Genomic DNA, 17,382 nt, shown 5'->3' with positions numbered 1-17,382 from the left:
AACACACTATTCTCCCAGTCATCCCCACAAGTATCTTCTCCATCTTATCCCTCTTTAGCTCTTCCCATGATATTTAGCTCTCGAAGACGCCGTCGAAGCAGCGTATGAAGGCATTGCCGAAGTCTTGTTGGCCGTCCGTATATCACCGACGAATTTTGCTTGACGTGCGCTTACTTCCGCAGAGCTTGGTGTATGTTGCTGGTGCTGCCTCTTCTCCACACTTATCGTCTGCGAATCCTTCTTCTCTGCCCTCGAATTATTCATCTCCAAATCGCCACCAGCTTCCTCGACCCCTTCAACTACCTTCTGTCCCAGAACTTTAAGATGCTCCGCAAGGTCTCGCTACGCCTTTCGAATTCTTGCCAAGCCGCTGGGGCTTGAGGTCTGTAGGTTCTTGGTGAAGATGTTCTTTAGGCGCAAAGCATTAGCTGGGACTTCTTGGTCGAAAATTGATGAAACATAGAGTAGTAGAATTACATACTTCCCAACTATCTTCCCATGGTCGTCCGCTCGGTGACTTGAAAGGGTCGTAGACTTGGTTCATTGGCTTTTTGTTTACTTGCGAGGCTGTTTCGTCGGAGTGTTTTTTGAAATTGCTGGGTTTTTGTCGCAACATCTTTGTGGTGGTGAATGTGTTGGCAGATAGTTTCTGAAGTTGAAAGAGGTTCGCGCAATATTCAAATACAGAGTCGCGTTCGCCTCTGGCGCTCTAGCACCACATCATTATCTTGTATGTTGACATGAACATGAGGACGTCCCCTTTTCTGCTCGCTTAACTAGCTTGAGAAAACTTGACCACTTCAAAGCACCGACACACATGTGAAGGACAAGCAAAAGAAAACAGGGACTAAGTACACCTATGAGTATATGAGCGACTCCAATCGCTTGTAGTACAGCCACATACACGATATATACCAATTCCACACATCTTCAGCCCTCCTTCGCTAGACTCTTAGGTCTTTCTCTTCAACAACCCTTTGAAGAAATCGAAACTATTACTATCACTCTGCAGCTCCCAGACTTTCCCTGTTTCTCTATCCTCCCACCCCAGCTCCTCCGCTCTCAATAATCCCCAATTCCGGGTAATTCCCTTGATCCTCGCTCTTGCACCTCCCTCTGCCTCCAACGTCACAATCTGATCCGTATGCAACCAATGCTTGTAATACGTTTCTTCTAGTTTCTTGTCGAATCCTGTTCTACAGAAGGCTTTGTAGATGATTTCGAACTTGGTCAAGATTCGTGCTAGGAGTTTTTCGAGTGTGAAGGGGGGGAGGTGAGAGGGTAGCAGAGCGTTGAGAGAGGTTGTTGGGGCGGCATTGGTGGTGTTTAGACCGATGCCGACGACGAGATCGTAGTTGCCGTGGGAGTAAGAGGAATTCACGAGGATGCCGCCGATTTTGACATATTCTTTCTTGTTGGGTTTGGTAGGGTCTAGGGCATCTGTATTTGAGATTAGTCATTTAGTTAAACAAGAGCTCAACAGGGGTGCAAACAGATGTCGTTAGGCCATTTGAGCTTTACTGGTGTGTTCTGATAGCCTCGATCATATGACTGAATGCCTTCTACTATAGCGATAGCAGCGAGGTATTGTATAAAGACTACAGGAGCAGTGTTGCCGAGCTCCATTGGGTGCTTCATACAAACCGAGAAGATCAAACAACCAGCTGGGGACACCCATACATTGGACCCTCGGCCTCGTCCGGCAACTTGTGTAGTTGCTGTGAAAGTAAAACCTGCAGGAACATTCGAGAGAAGCTTAGTATTCCTAGCCACTCATTAGTGTAAGCTATTAGGGATTGAGGGAGGCAACTGACTTCTCAAGTATCGTGTTGGTGCTTGTTACAACTTCACCGTACATAAGGTGCTTGCCATACTCTTCCGCCTCGCCTCTACTCTCCTCCTGATATCTTCGAAGATTGGCAAAGAAAGCGTGATGGTTAAAGCACGGTGTCTCTTTCGCCCCAGGCCACTCCGTTTCGTGGGGTATGAGTCGCTTTGTGACGGCGTTATAGTCGACTATTCTATCCTCCGAACCAGCATCGACTTGGTCAGCCGTCTCATCATCTCTGCCTTTAAGTACGCCAGGTAAAGGAAGTGCTTTGACAAGGTTGTTGAGGGACCATCGCGAGTCTTGCTTTTCAAGATGAAAAGTATCATTTTCTCCCTTGATGTACTCTTCTCCGTCTTCAATCGTGATGATGTCTTCCCATGATGCCAACAGTTCTGGAATCAGAAAATGACTCGCGGATGAAAGATGAAGTCGAGAAAGGGACGGTACCGAAGATGCCTCTTGACTTAGTGTCAAGCCTAATTTGGCTAGACATGCCTTCAAGAAATTGACTCTTGATTCATCGTCTTCTGCCAAAGCCTTTACTCTGTTCGGGTATTCGGGACCATCGGCATTTGGGTCCAGATTTACTGCAGCGAATCTGATGCTTTGTGAGTATGAGTCCCTTACATGCAGCTTAGACCTACTCTGGGTGAGGACCAGTCAATATAGCACTTCCTTCCCCCACTTTGCAGTAGACCACTGCTGCTCCTCCGTCTCCACTTTCAACATCCAATGCTTCCCCGTAAGTCGCCAGTGTCTCAATCAACTTGTCCTTATACTTTGCAGCGTCAACGAAGACTCCTCCGCCATTGTAATAGGAACGGAAAGTTTGAGGCACGATTCCAGTTTTAAAAGCCTCCTTCTCAACCTTGACCTCAACAGCTCGCGCTCCTGCTTCGCTATGATACACGAAACCTTTGAAAGCGCCACCCCGACAAGTACCAGGATAGAAGGACAATTCTCGAGGTCCAATAACCTCCAAAACCCTGTTTCCAACCTCGAACTCGCATTTGGAACTGCCATAGTAACCTCCAGCACAGAAACCGAGGTAAGCACCACCACGGCGGACATACTGCTGTATCCTTCTATTTCCTTCGCCATTCAGTGACCGACAATATCCCATGTCAGCACCCCCAGGGAAGACAAGAAGTGCACAAGAAGCCGTCCATGGCTCTTTGAGAATAACCGTATCAGTCACGGGAATGACGGCGTAGTTTGGCGAGAGCAGTCGTCTGAGTGTATATAGACAATGACGGACAGACTCTACTGTGCTTCCATTTCCTAGTCCATATTAAGAAGGCATTCTCCGAGAGAAGCGAGGAGAGATACCCGAATAAACCAAAACATTCATCTTCCTACTCGCCATATTGCCAGATCCGGGCGTCCTAGCTCAACCGAGCCGGACTTACCAAATCTGAGAATCGTGCGACTTTCTTCAGATCAAACAATTTCCAATGTCGAAATCAGAGAGTGATTCAAAAGTAGCCACCGCTGTGGAGGATGATGATGAGCCGGACGACTGGTAAGTCTTTTCGGTCTTCGAGAAAGAGTGCCAGCGGCTGAGACTCTTCTCCTCACAGGGACAAACGTATCTTCAGCACTGGATGCTCAGGTTCGTCTGAATCTCGTTCTTTCTTCTTGTATTCAGACCAATGTTCATACAGGACCTAGTTGAAAACGCAAAGATGACGGACTGCTATTTCGAGAAGAAGGACTGGAGGCAATGCAAAGACGAGGTGAGAAGCTGCAAGATTTCCCAATTTAGCGATCTTCAGCAAAACCCATATCACGTGGCCCTAAAAGCTCTTCGAAATGAAACAATGACTGATAAGAGGAATGAGGATATAGCTTGAGACGTTCAGGAAGTGTTGGAAGCAGCATCAAAATGACGAGAGGACGGATACAAAAGATGCTTGAGTGTGAAAAGAAGACCTCGGCGACCGACATCACTAGCATTTCGGCGGGTTGTAAGAGTATTACTATTGTAAATATAGACCAAGACACTCTTCTCTTCTTTCAATTGTATTCCATTACATGTTCTAGTGTGAAACGACTTCGATTGAGAGCCCAGGTAATCTTCTGAAAAATGGCACTTTTCAATGTCCGTCCAAGCGTGACATCGCGATGTGAAGCTCCATCGCGAACTCCGCGTCCGACCTCTCTCTTACATCAATCATGGCGACATTAATACCCCGCGCCGCACGCTCTGCATTCGCAGAAGCGTCAGCAGCTAATATTTTACGATTATCGAGACCATCAAGGTCCTCAATAGGTCTTCGAGGAATCGCCACAACACCTCGCAAACCAGCGACTCCAGCATCAACCTACGTCCGCAAAGATGTCAAACCTCCCCTCCCTGCAGCAAAGCCTGCAGCTACGACGCCTGCCTCTAAATCATCCTCCATCGACGACCAATCTCCCATAAAAGACATGACCCAAGGTCTTGCTGACGAGCCCTTGATCTTGGACGAGAACGAGAAGCAAGTAGACTGGACTCGATCCTTCCACGGTCTTTCTGCCCAGCCCTTCTCCGAAAAGGCGTCAGAGGTGCTCATGGCTCCGATTCCGTTTGATGATGTGGAGGTCAAGCCTGATGGGATTATTTATCTGCCAGAGATTAAGTATAGGAGGATACTGAATAGAGCATTTGGGCCGGGAGGCTGGGGTTTAGCGCCGAGAGGAGAGACGATTGTTACGGGAAAGAGTATCACGAGGGAATATGCGCTGGTTGCTCATGGACGGTATGTTGGCTCTGTTGTTTCTTGTCTCTGCTTATGCTGGAAATTGAGATTTGGATGAATGCTAATATACGATTGTTCTGTAGGTTAGTATCTGTCGCTCGAGGCGAGCAAGACTATTTCTCCCCAGAAGGCATACCGACCGCGACCGAAGGATGCAAATCGAATGCTCTGATGCGATGTTGTAAGGACTTGGGGGTTGCGAGTGAGTTATGGGACCCACGATACATTAGGACGTTCATGAAGGAGAAGGCGAAGCAGATCTGGGTTGAGCATGTCCTGACCAAGAAGAAGAAGCAGATTTGGATCAGAAATGGTGATGAACCTAGATACCCATTTGTTCTGTCGAAATTTGGTGCATAAATGGAGCTTTTTGGTACATATACAGAGGTCATTGAAAGACAGGACGAAATTGTGCATAGAGACATGATGTGTATCATAGAAGCAATGGCCCTCGAGAAAGCGTTGAGATGGCAGTAGATCGTGCACCAGGTGGCACTTGCAACACAGAGCTCTCGACCTCATACCTAGGTAGACTTGGACTTGTCAAGAATGAAGACAGCTCTGGAAGAACCATATCTCCACACTATATGACCTTGAATCAACTTGCTAAGCGCGAGTCAATCGCGTTGATACTATATACTCGAGTGCAGTTAAATACACCGAATAACAAAACACCGATGTAAGCATTGCATTCCTAATGACCAAAAAGTATCCTAAGCTTTTTAAGTAACTCATACCTACATCCACATTCCCTTCCTTCATCCCCATCTCAAGCCTTACTAAACTCAACCATCGGTCCAAACTTATGACAAACGAAGAAGTCCTCAATTCTGTACTCCTCTGCTTTTCCACCCATCCCATCGACTCTCTCCCCTAAGCTCCCTACGCCCTTCAAGTCAAACATTTTCAGAACTCTTGCCATCGTACACATCATCTCCATATACGCCATCGCCTTCCCAATACAAGCTCTCGGCCCATAACTAAACGGAGCCCAACCCTCCACAATTCCCTTATCTAGGAATCTTTCTGGATTGTATACGAAAGAGTCTTTGTGGTACTGTTCGTTGTGGTGAAGAGCATAGGGTGCGACACCGACCTCGACGCCAGCTGGAATGACATGAGAGTTAATCATGATGCCGCCAGGAAGGACTACACGAGCAAGGATTCCTGGAAGCGGAGGACTCATACGCATGCTTTCATCCAAGCAAGCGCGGAGATACTTGCAGGAGCTTAGTTTCTCTCCAGTTCGGATGTCCTCGATATCACAATCCTTGAACACTTCTCTGACTTCCTTCTTGGCTCTCTCTAGTACATCCGGGTTCCGGGTGAAATAGAAGAAAGTTGATGCCAAAGTAGTAGATGTGGTGTCTGTGCCTGCAACGATGAGGTTACCGGCTTCGCTCCATATTTCTCTTTCATCGAAGCGTTCGTTTGTATCTGGGTTCTTGGCTTCCATTAGGTAGTGGTAGAAATCTCGACGCTCTGAATCCTTGATCTTTGTTCGTTCGGTGGCTTGGGCAAGAGCATAGGAGCGAAATTCCAAGCGACCGGCAAGAAGGTCGGAGAAGAAGAGCTTTGGAATGGGAGTGTGTTGGAGAGGAATGGTGGATCCGCACTATATCACTAACGTCAGTATATTGAGCATCACAGAGCTAAACGCCTCTGCTATTGCATATGTTGAGAGTCTGACGTACAACGAGAGCAAATCTTGCAGTCAAATTGATCAAATCCATCAAGAACCGATTCTTGGTCTCTGTCAACATGTTAAAAGAACTCCCAAAGCAAAGTTCGCCTAGCACATCCCCAGTTAAGTAAGTGGTCCATTTCGACATATCAACAGCTTCGGTTGATGTAGCTAACTTCTCACAAAACTTTCGGATATGAAATAAGGTATAGTCCTCAGCCGACTTCATAGCCCTATCCGAGAAGCATTGAGAGAGGACTCTCTTCTTCCTTGCGTGGACGTCATCTGAAATTGCGGAGAGAATGCTGGGTCCTGTGGGAGTGATCAACGACTTGTAAAAATCGGCCTTCCTGGTGTTGGCTTTGGCAGAATTGATGGTCTGAAGAGCTGTTTGAGTATTGAATGACAATCTGTTGGGACCATAGCGGAAAACATTTCCTGTCCAAGTTAGTATTCCAGACTTGAGAAATCGTCGAGGTAGCATACCATATTTCTGGTGACAACGTTGGAAGTCAATATGTCTATCAGCTTTCCAAGCATGATAGACTGAATAAAGGTCCGTGACTTTGGCAATGAAAGGTCCCGGGTACTTGGCCAGTGGATGAAAGAACACTCGATAGATTACCAAAGTGGCTAACTGCGGACTTATGAGTTGCAAGCTGCTTTCCAAGATCAATCACACGTACATAAGCTGTAACTAGAAGACCACTCAGAATGAACAAGGTTGTGAAGGTCAGAAGGCCTTGTTTTGACGACATTGTGTTTGGTAGCACAATTTTCGAAATTCAGAATTGTAACAGTTGTTCGAAATGGCAAAAGGACTTTGATCTATAAATCTTGCATACACTTGTCAAGAAAAAGGATCACCGGCGGTACTATATATCTTCTCACTGACACACTTCTGTCAGCTTTACCAAGGCGTCGTAAAAAGGGTCCGAATGGCGGGACTAAGTAACAATGAAACTTGCAGGGTAGCCCCACTTCAGACTCTCCAATAAGCTTATCGTCCCATAACTTTATTTTACCTTGTAAAGTAGATCTCGGCTCGTGAATTGTGATTGGCCCATAGAAACGATACCCGAAGGATCGTCACATATCGTGTAGTACAAGGCGCCGTCAGATATCCTAGAAGGGACTTCCTCAAAACTGCATGCGTAATAACAAACGAGCGGGAGATCCACCAGCCATTCAATGATACTCTCTAATGTGTGAGAAGGGAACCTCTAGGAGGAAAAGACGTTTTTGCTGGCTGGTCGCGTACTACTATTCTGGAAAGTCTTATAAGTGTTTGGAAGAACCTTTGGGAGAACCATTTGATACGCCTGTGAAGAGTTTTCCACAGCTTTTAATGTCAGACGCATCTCCGGTCACTTGTGGGAAGCACTCCTCAGGTAAGGAAGAGAGTGACCTTGATTCGAGATCTGGATACACGAGACTGCAACAGACCAGAGCTCATACGTCTTTCTTGGCTAGATTGAATAAACAAGAAAATTGACTAACGAAGTTTAAGATGCTGGCCATTAGAACTCTTGGTGTTTGTCACCTAAAACTTCTGGGCTGACAAGTGGTGTTTGTCTCATGTCAAGACTTTGATGAGGCGAATGCCAAGCATTTCCGGTGCAAGCCGAAGCTGACCCATCCAATGATCGTCTTATCATTTACAATCTGGAGACGGCTTGGCGCTCGTCAATGACGAGGCTGTGAATCGCCAGCCTTTATAAAGGTTGACTTCATCCACATCTCGTTATCGAAGTTCATTATACCACGTACACCACCTCGACTCCTGCACCATAATCCAAGACCCACCAATGCCTTCAATCTAGATTGACGCAAAGAAACTTCTTTCAAGCAAACAACAAAATAAAAATCCCAATTTAATCTAAAATGGCTCCAAGCACTTGCTGTGGAAAGAGCGGGGAGGGTTGCGTCTGGTACGAGTTCTCATAGAAGGTTCCGGCGTACAAATCTGCGGGGATTAAGAAGCTAATTCACGGTTCTACAGCGCGACCCAAGCCAAGTGCTCTTGCGGCGAAAAATCTGCTCTTCACTGCACGTGTGGAAAAGCTGCAACAGAAAACGCGATCGAAGGATCTCGCTGCTCTTGTCGTAGGTTCCCCCCTTTCGCGAGACCTCCCTTTTACTTTCGCGAGCTCCTCCTTTCACGATCTCGCTTCGGGCTCGTCTGTTTCGGCTATCTCACTTTCACTATTCCCCCCTTTCGCAATCTCACTCGAGCTCGCTTCGGGCTCGTCTATTTCGGCTATCTCACTTTCACTATTGTCACGATATTGACATCTCAACAGGTGCACGCCCCGCTGGCCAGTGTACTTGTGATCGCGCTTCGACAGAGAATTCGACTCCTGCTGGATCACTGTGCTCCTGTGGTGCAAGACCTGCTGGTATGTTCACTCTTTTCCAACGGTCTGATTAACGGTCTGATTGACGGTCTTATAAAACGACCTAATCAACGGCCTGAGGACGGAAACTTATGGAACTGACGATGTCATAGACGCCTGTACCTGCGAGAAAGCAAGTGACGGAGGAATAAACCCCAACGAAATAGACTTCACGACCGCGAAGTAATCATCTCAAGACAAAGCTTGTACTCTGTACAGACGGTTTGTTATCCTTCCTGAGCTTTCAACCCTTTCACAACTAGACACAATAGACTGACATTATTGGCAGAACAATCTCGAACAACCTCATCATGATTCCAGAGCTTTTCTTCCTCTTTCTTATGCTGATCGGTGTCCTGATGTCCATCTTGGTCTTCGGGTTGATCACGGTCATGGATGCAATCTCCGGCCGCATCAAAGACTTTCTCCAGCAGCGAAACCTCGTCCCAACGTCCGTCATTGCTTTCTGGTATCCGAAGTCCGTCATCGATCTCATGAAATCCCTCATTCTCCTGGTTTGGATGTCTGTCCTCGTGGGACATCAGATATTGTGCGGATGCATCCCATTTCCTGATATCTACTTCGAAGACTTCTTGATCTGTGTCGCATCCTCGTACTTGCAACCAGAGAACATTGTCAAAGTTTTTCCTCCTCTCGTTCAAGTTGCGTGGATGGGTGTCCGTCGAGTCTGGGGCTACTGGAACTAAGGGCGGGAGTATTCGGTTGCGGAAAAGATACTAGACATTGACTCCAATACAGCTTGCCTTTGCGCGAACCTCACCTTGATCCATCTTCGTTATTTGTGACTCCTAAATTTATCAACAAGCTGTTGGAATACCTGGATACCGAGAGACATACAAATTATCTTAAGTACTGATAGCAGGTAGATCACATCCCAGAAGCTCACCAAATTCTGGCTGCGCTACCTGAAGAGGTTATACCTACTAGGGCCAGAAAGTTCATTGAGCTAGTTGCTTCTCGAGTATCTGCTATAGTTGCAGGAGATGCAAATGTTCCTCGTGACAAGATGTTCACTCTCAGCGGTGATAGTTTGGTTGCCCATAACCTCAAAATTCTAATGGACTTTAGAGCACCATATGCCACCGATGAGTCATTTCAGCAAACCGACCAGATTTCGATGTCTACTTTGAAGGGAGCCCCCGACAAAGAAGCACTTTACATTGTCTCGTCATAGTCATTATTTCACATCTTGAACTTTATGGACTTCTCATTCCCTCAAAATCTTATCCCGTAGTTATTAATATTAGGTGTCCATCCAATCCTGGGAATAGCAATGTTGCCGCCGCGAACGCCCAGATGTAGTCAATGAACAAGGCTATGATGGTGCTACCAATGCTGAGGTCCTCCTGCTAATATGCCTGCTTTATTTGTTGCCCCACATTATGTCGGGATTTGTTCCATAGTTTCTCTCAAAATCTGAGAAATCTCATCTTTATAAGTCTGCACAAATTGTTACTCGATAGTATATGACAGATTTCTATGATCTCGGTCAAATCCTGAGAATATTCTTGTTAATAAGTCTGTCTAAGTCATTATTTAATATTACATTTACATAATCTTCATCGAATCATGAAAACATTTCTTGTCAATAAGTTTGTTCGATTTATTGCTGAAATATTATATTTACAAATTTCCAATGAACTAGACCCATACACATTGACGAGCCTATCGAGCTTTCCCCAGCGAAACAGACCCAGCACTTAGACACCGAGCACGAGGCCAACCCACAAGCCGTATCTTCAGCGATGCTTAGGGCAGGTTCGTATCTCCGTCGAATCTTGAGAACATCTCTCTAAATAAGTCAGTCTATCTTTTTTACCCCATATTATATCTGGAATGTTCCCACAATCTCCCTCGATTTCCCATTATTAACCCCAGTCGACTCAATACCGCACTTTCTATAAATAATCTTCACTTGGAAATGCAACTTGTAAATGCAAAACAAAACTTTCTATCGGCCAAGAACGATTTCCGAGTCCGCCCCACAATGCAGGCCTCAGGTGTCAAAAACGCGGAGTTGTGACGGGCTTCGGACCTTTTCCGCTATGCGATCGCGTCTGTTTTGATTGGAGCTTTGAACAAGAAGCTGGAAGATATATATATATATCAGACCACGACAACTCTCTTACTATGTTCTCTCTGCATCACTAAATCAGAACTAACCTTCACTTAAACACACCGAGCCAGAAAGATCCAACACTTCTGCAAACTCCCAAAATCTCATCCGTCAATTACCCAAACACCAAACCTCCTGGTAGCTCAACCAAACCAATCCCACCAACAAACAACCTTCCAACACAGCACCTTCTTTCTCTACCTCCCCTCCAAAAATGTCCTCAACCCTCCAACCCCTCCCAATTCGCCTCGCCCAAACCCTCGGCCTAACCTCCTCCCTCCTCCTCGCCGGCCAAACCCTAACCCTCTCCACCTTCCTCATCCCGCGCCTCCTCGACTCTCCCACCCCCCTCATGCTCCGCCAATGGAACGCCATGTACCAATCCGGCAAGAAGCAAGGCCCGCCCTTCGCCCTCGTCTCCGCGCTCTCCTACTGGTATCTCGCATATCATTCTTCCTCGTCCAGCAAAACCACCGCGTATGCTGTGGCCGGAGCGTTGGCTATTGGGATAGTGCCGTATACGCTGTTGTTTATCAAGGGGACGAATGTCAAGTTATTGGAGAAGGTGGGGGAGACGAAGAGTTTGGGGAAATTGGAGGAGGTTACTGAGGTTGGGTTAGGGAATCAGAGTGCGCATGCGTTGGTTGATTGGTGGGGGATGTTGAATTTAGGGAGGGGGATGCTGGTTGTTGCTAGTGGCGTATTGGGAACTTGGACTGCGTTGAATTAAAGGCGTGACGTGATTGGAAAGCTTGGGATAGAACTTGGAGAAGATAGTACAAAGGACGAAATATGACGGTATATATATATATGGTGTTTGAAGCCATTTGGAAGAAGGGAATCTGCTTGGAGTTTGGGTCTCAGCGTCAAGGAAAATACATGGATTTAAGATACTGTTTAATTGTACCACCAAGAAGAAGAAATCAAGATAACTTCAGACCATTACTCGTCTCCCAACAGCTCGTACCCATGGTAGCCATCCCCACCAAATGCCTTCTCACCAGCCATTGTCCACCCTTCTTTCTTCTTCAACCACTCTCCGCCTAGAAACTGTCTAATACAAGTATCTGCTGGCTTCCTCTGAGGACTCTCTAATGGAACAAGTTTATAGAAACTCTCGTCGATTCTGGTTGGCTGGCAGCTACACTTCGCTTCCCTGTGCGGAGGACAGTGATGGTTGATATCATGCTGATAACCTATATCCCTAAAGTACCAGATTTCACTCTTCGGTACGAACATAGCAACACTTAGAGTATGAACAGGAGCGTCGCCAAAACGTTCGTAATAGAAGCCACCTGCTTTGTCAAGCCAGTTGAAGTATGCCTCGTTGGCTTCACCACGCCAGAAGTCGAGGGAGCCAATCTCGAAATTGGAGAAGAACTGGCAATTGTTATACTCGCCTCCGGCTTGAGAGTCAAGAAGCCAGCCTAAGTCCGCTTCGGGATGGATCAAGTGCGGGTGATCTGCTGCGAAAGCTCGTGTACGACTCCATAATGAGGGAAACGAGCGGGCATCGTCAAGAATGTTCATGTTGAAGCCATACTTCATGTTATTATCGCGCATGAAGCGGAAGACGTCATAGTCGATGTCGCAGAAGTAGTGAACCTGGCTATGAGTGAGACTATGCCCTACAAAGGGGGAGATGTGCGTACGTCTGGCTCGATTCTCCAATACCAGTCATAATTCCTCAGAAATGGATGCTTGTAGAAGAATCCGCTATTCCATCGACACATATGATGGTAGCTGACCATCCATCCCTTCCCTACACCAATGGTCCCAAGATACTCCAGACTGTTCATGAATCGGCTCTCGTCAATCCAATCTGGAAGTGACCAATGTTCCTTCGGCACAATTTCGTAGTAGCATTTTGCTGTTGTTGAATTTCGAGTCGCTGCTATGAATTCTTCCGTGAATGGCTCATCGTTGAAGAAAATCCACGGATACTATCCAGGCGTTGGGCATGCTTCCGGAACTGCTGGAAGGTGAACGTACCTGGTATTTGCTGTTCCACCTGTACTCCAACTGCCTCATGCTCTGCATCATACCTTGTAGCTCAGAGTTCCGCACCAAACTGATCAATGCTGCTCGAGGTTTTCCATGACCTGACATTCCAAACCGTGATAGATAACTGTCAAGCACAGAGTGTCTGTTATTCGAGTTCTCCTCCAGCCATTTTATAGGATCGGGTCGTTTCTTGTCCGTGTCCGGCAAGGCAGCACTTGGAGGTTGATATTTTGTCAGATCGTAGACTGTGATAGGCGTGACATGTCGATGAGTGATTGGAAGTAACAGAAGGAACGTGAAAAGACCGAGGAGAATGAAGAGTATTTTCTGCCGAGAGGAAATGCTATTCATGAAAATTCTCGTTAGTTCTCTATTCGAGCTACAGTTGAAACTTGGCTTACTGCTGTCCGATCAAGGTTATATTTGGCGTTGGTATCTCTCTGATCCATGACAAGGAGCGTTTCCATTTCTTCGGAGGTGTGCGCCAGAAAGTTGTTGAATCGGTGCTACTTGAAGAGGGTGCTGATCGGAAAGACCAGTTGCTAGTCGACGATGCAGACCTGATGGGCGTATAAGGCAGTGCACGATTGCCAAAGGATCGAAGTCCTCGAGGAGGCATCGTGGGAGTGTTCATCTCAATTGATGGCAATGTTGACGCTTTGTCCGCAATTAATACAAGAGATATTGGAAGGAACATGTCAATGCCCTTCTCAATAAGGAAGTATGACTAGGTACAAAAGGCACTTGCCACCAAAAGGCATACACTGATCCTAAACTGCAATGGCAAGAGCTACTGAAAATCCTTGCAAGCCATGATAGTATGAAGTATTACATAGCCATTTTACAGCCTACAACTACACTGATCATATAAATCAGGTACCCCATCCATCAATCACGCCTCAAATGCTAGCCTAAACTCCGTCGCATATGAGAGCAGCAAAAGCTCATGAAGATCGCTTTTATTCCATGTTTTCTTCCTCGTCCATGCCAAGAACCCTTGCGTACTGTATGGTTACTCTTTGGAGTTCACGGAATTTTCCTGATATCGAATTAGTGAACGCAGACACGAGAGACGGTAACAACAAACTCACCAAGTATTAGTACAACCTCCCTAAGAAGGTCCTTCCTGTCCCAGCCACATATTTCATCATCCTCGCTCATCCACCCTTTGCCCTTCTCGTTCGAAGTGTCTTGGTTGTCCTGTAGGATACCTCCCATCAGACTTTTCAGAAGCTCCTCCACCTTGCTCTTGAGACCCTCGGCACCAAGTCGCTTGGCGTACATGAATAAGTAGATTCTGAATTCCTCCTTGGCACCGAGTTGCAGAGCTGCAGCCACACGATTTTCCAGATGAGCAATACTGACACTAGATTCGAAGCTTTCGAAACCCTCCTTCGACAGAAGAGTTTTGACAAGGCGTTGCAGTGTGTATGCTCTTCCTTTTAGAAGGACCTCATTCGTGGTATGTCGTTCAAGATGTGGAATGATACCGGCGGATATATTCGATGAACTAACCTCACCGTTACGGGTAGCATCTGGACCAACTCCAGTTGATTGCAAACTGCTGATAGACGAATCGTTTGAGTTCCAATACTGACTGCCAACAGCCCACCAAGCTTCAGATAGACGTTGCCAGCAATACAAGTTTGGCGAGTATAGGAATCCATCACCGTTGCTGAGTGTGACAACGATATGGCCATTGGAGTTCAGGTGGGCGGACGTGACTCCTGGAGCACTTGTAACATGCATTCCCAGCGAGTGCATTGCAATCTCCAGAATAGGGGCTAGAGACACAGGTGGATGAGGAGACGAGAGCGATTTGATGTTCCAGACATAACACATTCCAACCGCTGTAATACAGAGCAACCACCATCCTCTGCATTCAACAATAACTGGCTGGGCTTCTAACACCATGCCATTGAGAATTCGGCGTCCAGCAGGAGTCCAGGTATAGATGCTTCCATCTTCACAAGCCGCTGCCCAGAAGTTCTTGTTCCCAGTAACAAGTATAACTGCCCTGGGAAGATAGTCTTGCCACAGAGTTGTACCTCTCTTCGTAGCACTGATACGAGATGGATCTCTAACTTGATTCGCGATGGTTGGCGGATTTTGCGCTTCAAAAATTACGTCCTCGCCTGTCTTGGAAGATTCTTCAATTGCTGCCGTGCCGTTTGTGCCATTAGCACCAGGCTTTGAGGGCGGAAGTGTCCCACGATCTAAGGATCGGAGGATATGAGTTCTGATTTTCGGAACTGCTAATCGCACCTGGCTGACAGACAGCACAGGATTAACCACAGCCGGTCGAAGGAATTCTGGAGTTGGGACGACACCAGTTTGTGGAGGAATTGCGGTAGCAGGCTCTACACCGTTCACGCCGTTGACCATGATTGAAACAGGCCCAGAACTCAGTGCAGGCCGCTTGTTCACATGCTCATCCTCCTCGTCCCCATCAAGCACGATTGCTTTCCGTTTGTTTCCGAGTAACATAGCTGCCAATCCTCCTCGAGGAAGACCATCATATGGCTTAGACAGGTCGAGTATTGATTGTGGAGCGTCAATTTGCATGTTGTTCGAGCTCGCAGCCATAAGCTGGGATTGAGGTAATGAAGATAGACCTGTACCAGACGAGGAGACAAGTAACGGTGCAACTCTCTTCTTACCCTCCTTTGTAATAGTTACTCGCTGCTTCATAGCTTCCAGCTTAGCAGCATTAGGATCTACAGCAGGTGCTGGCGCTGGGGCTGGAGAATCTTGTGCTGGCCTGCTACCATTTACTATTGTCGGAACTTGGGGCGCCGGAGACACTCCAGCCATGGGTGTCGGGACTCCATTGCCATTGAGAGCTGGGACAGGAACCGGATTCGAGCTCGCATCGCCCATGAGAGCGCCCATTCGTCCTTCAGCTCCCCGTAGCTCGCCAGCTTTACTTCTTTCCTCTAATCGTAATCCTGCGACATCTTCCACAACACCTACACCCCTTCGACCCACTCCAAACTTTTGTAAAGCTTTGTCGTTCTCGGACCAAGGGGCAATGAAACCAAGTTCTCCCCTCTCGAATTCGAGAGCAATAATGCCTCCATCTAAACTTGACGCAAATATTGTCAAGCCATCTGGTGTCCAAGCAAGATCCGAGATTGACTTCCCAGCTAAATCCTGACAGACAACTAGAGGCCGAGAAGAGCTAGTATTCCAAATACTAAGAGTTTTATCCTGACCGGCACAAGCTATGACAGTTACAAGAGCCTGGGTACTGTAGCCGTCGTTTCCTGTGGTCTCCGCGCTCATCTCATGCTTGCTGAACAGTCTAGGAGAGAATGTGCAGACTTCGGTCGGCCCCTCGTGTCCAATAAGGTTGATGTCGCTGTCCCATTGTCCTCGATTTATGATCGCAACAGAGCTAACAGGACCGTTGACAGCATTCGCTGCTGCAATGTGATTTCCGTCCGGGGACCAAGAACATCTTCTAAAGTATGTCGTGAGGGGTGAAGATGTGAAAGGGGCGACGATTGTATGCTCGAGGACAAAGTTATTGATCGAATCGTATGCTGTCGCGTTCGGCGGAGGAGATGTAAAGCGCCAAAGCTTGATGGTTCGGTCGTCGCTCGCAGTTGCAAAGTATTTGTTCGCAGGGTCAAATGTGATGCCTTTGACATGACTTTGATGTACTGAGAGAGTTTTCAACTTCTCAAAGGTATGTCCAGACCAGACGACGACTTTCGAGTCCAAGCCGACAGATACCAGTATTGAAGAATCGTAGGACCAGCCGAGATCTTGTACATCATTGTCATGCCCAATCAAGCGCCTCAGAATCTTCCAGTTCTCCGCTGGGGGTGGTTCATTTGTTCCTGTCTGTTGTCAATATCCAACATTCACCAACTTTCATCATACCGAGTGTTACATACCAAAAGATGCAGAATGTGAAGGTGGATTTGTATCAAGGTGGTAGATGCAGATAATCTTGTCGTCCGCGCCGGAGGCCAGCCATCGTCCATTAGGAGAGAATCTGACTGTATGAATCGTCCCCGAATGATAGCTCATATGGCATAACTGCTTCGGTTTAACATAGCCTGGCTCTCCTGCCCGGAGAATGGCTTCGGTCGACCAGATTCGAACATATCCATCTAGAGGCCAATTCAGCATCATCCATCTACTTTGCGCGTCCCAGATCCCTTACCTCCAGCAGCAGTAGCCAGTCTACTTCCGTCCGGCGATACATGTAAGCTGTAGACTTCGAAGTCCTTCTGCTCTCCTGCAGGTTCAGGCGCATGAGCGCGCAACAGTTAGCCCATAAGCTCATCGAGCCAACATCCAGTATTGTTCGCAGAATCCCAGAACTCGAAAGGAACATACCTTTGTGACCGAGCCAACTCGGCTTTATGAATTTCATCTTTTACGAGAAGGGAGGCTGATTCGCATGGTTGAGTTTTCATTTGTGTCGTAGCTTGACAGCAACGCGGTATCGCGATAATTTCAGGACCAATTTGGCGATTGGTTTCCAAATGCCGGGCCCGAGCCTCCGCTTACAATACATGGTGTGGGGTAGACAGGGACAACCTCAATGAACGACACCACGAGTTGTCACACCTGGG

General features: G+C 47.1%; 9 protein-coding genes across 9 annotated transcripts; 5 read left to right on the top strand and 4 right to left on the bottom strand.

Annotated features, from left to right (window-relative positions):
- Positions 1-784: 784 nt before the first annotated feature.
- On the bottom strand, positions 785-3,394 carry LY89DRAFT_451641 (class II aaRS and biotin synthetase). Its single transcript, XM_018207614.1, has 5 exons — positions 3,161-3,394; positions 2,476-3,112; positions 1,815-2,429; positions 1,494-1,765; positions 785-1,440 (listed from the first exon to the last, which is right to left on the bottom strand). The coding sequence occupies exons 1-5, from the start codon at positions 3,195-3,197 to the stop codon at positions 953-955; spliced, it is 2,049 nt and encodes a 682-aa protein (XP_018075031.1). The 5' UTR covers positions 3,198-3,394; the 3' UTR covers positions 785-952.
- Positions 3,286-3,748, top strand: LY89DRAFT_695255 (uncharacterized protein; the record flags this gene model as incomplete). The annotated part of the gene is made up of 4 exons (XM_018216757.1): positions 3,286-3,353; positions 3,412-3,443; positions 3,503-3,567; positions 3,680-3,748. 4 exons carry the CDS (start codon positions 3,286-3,288, stop codon positions 3,746-3,748), a joined length of 234 nt encoding a protein of 77 aa, XP_018075030.1.
- An 84-nt stretch (positions 3,749-3,832) lies between these two features.
- On the top strand, positions 3,833-5,154 carry LY89DRAFT_705508 (Mgm101p-domain-containing protein). Its single transcript, XM_018217455.1, has 2 exons — positions 3,833-4,572; positions 4,656-5,154. The coding sequence occupies exons 1-2, from the start codon at positions 4,007-4,009 to the stop codon at positions 4,930-4,932; spliced, it is 843 nt and encodes a 280-aa protein (XP_018075029.1). The 5' UTR covers positions 3,833-4,006; the 3' UTR covers positions 4,933-5,154.
- A 187-nt stretch (positions 5,155-5,341) lies between these two features.
- On the bottom strand, positions 5,342-7,014 carry LY89DRAFT_695272 (cytochrome P450; the record flags this gene model as incomplete). Its single annotated transcript, XM_018216758.1, has 4 exons — positions 5,342-6,187; positions 6,267-6,694; positions 6,743-6,893; positions 6,943-7,014. 4 exons carry the CDS (start codon positions 7,012-7,014, stop codon positions 5,342-5,344), a joined length of 1,497 nt encoding a protein of 498 aa, XP_018075028.1.
- A 1,126-nt stretch (positions 7,015-8,140) lies between these two features.
- LY89DRAFT_578724 (uncharacterized protein) lies at positions 8,141-8,839 on the top strand (the record flags this gene model as incomplete). The annotated part of the gene is made up of 4 exons (XM_018208962.1): positions 8,141-8,187; positions 8,259-8,362; positions 8,560-8,655; positions 8,766-8,839. The coding sequence occupies 4 exons, from the start codon at positions 8,141-8,143 to the stop codon at positions 8,837-8,839; spliced, it is 321 nt and encodes a 106-aa protein (XP_018075027.1).
- Positions 8,584-9,381, top strand: LY89DRAFT_779402 (uncharacterized protein). The gene is made up of 2 exons (XM_018222287.1): positions 8,584-8,874; positions 8,942-9,381. Exon 2 carries the CDS (start codon positions 8,964-8,966, stop codon positions 9,357-9,359), a length of 396 nt encoding a protein of 131 aa, XP_018075026.1. The 5' UTR covers positions 8,584-8,874; positions 8,942-8,963; the 3' UTR covers positions 9,360-9,381.
- Positions 9,382-10,681: 1,300 nt separating this feature from the next.
- LY89DRAFT_640419 (uncharacterized protein) lies at positions 10,682-11,550 on the top strand. Its single transcript, XM_018211666.1, has one exon. The coding sequence runs from the start codon at positions 11,004-11,006 to the stop codon at positions 11,517-11,519; it is 516 nt and encodes a 171-aa protein (XP_018075025.1). The 5' UTR covers positions 10,682-11,003; the 3' UTR covers positions 11,520-11,550.
- A 181-nt stretch (positions 11,551-11,731) lies between these two features.
- On the bottom strand, positions 11,732-13,412 carry LY89DRAFT_666321 (uncharacterized protein; the record flags this gene model as incomplete). Its single annotated transcript, XM_018212897.1, has 4 exons — positions 11,732-12,394; positions 12,442-12,732; positions 12,782-13,136; positions 13,195-13,412. The coding sequence occupies 4 exons, from the start codon at positions 13,410-13,412 to the stop codon at positions 11,732-11,734; spliced, it is 1,527 nt and encodes a 508-aa protein (XP_018075024.1).
- Positions 13,413-13,752: 340 nt separating this feature from the next.
- On the bottom strand, positions 13,753-17,180 carry LY89DRAFT_578944 (Hira-domain-containing protein; the record flags this gene model as incomplete). The annotated part of the gene is made up of 5 exons (XM_018208977.1): positions 13,753-13,832; positions 13,885-16,638; positions 16,696-16,914; positions 16,968-17,042; positions 17,144-17,180. The coding sequence occupies 5 exons, from the start codon at positions 17,178-17,180 to the stop codon at positions 13,753-13,755; spliced, it is 3,165 nt and encodes a 1,054-aa protein (XP_018075023.1).
- Positions 17,181-17,382: the final 202 nt, after the last annotated feature.

Source organism: Mollisia scopiformis (genome assembly GCF_001500285.1).
Source record: "Mollisia scopiformis unplaced genomic scaffold LY89scaffold_6, whole genome shotgun sequence".
Taxonomy (NCBI): domain Eukaryota; kingdom Fungi; phylum Ascomycota; class Leotiomycetes; order Helotiales; family Mollisiaceae; genus Mollisia; species Mollisia scopiformis.
Note: the sequence above shows the minus strand (reverse complement) of the source record. Positions and strands in the feature narration are given on the sequence as shown.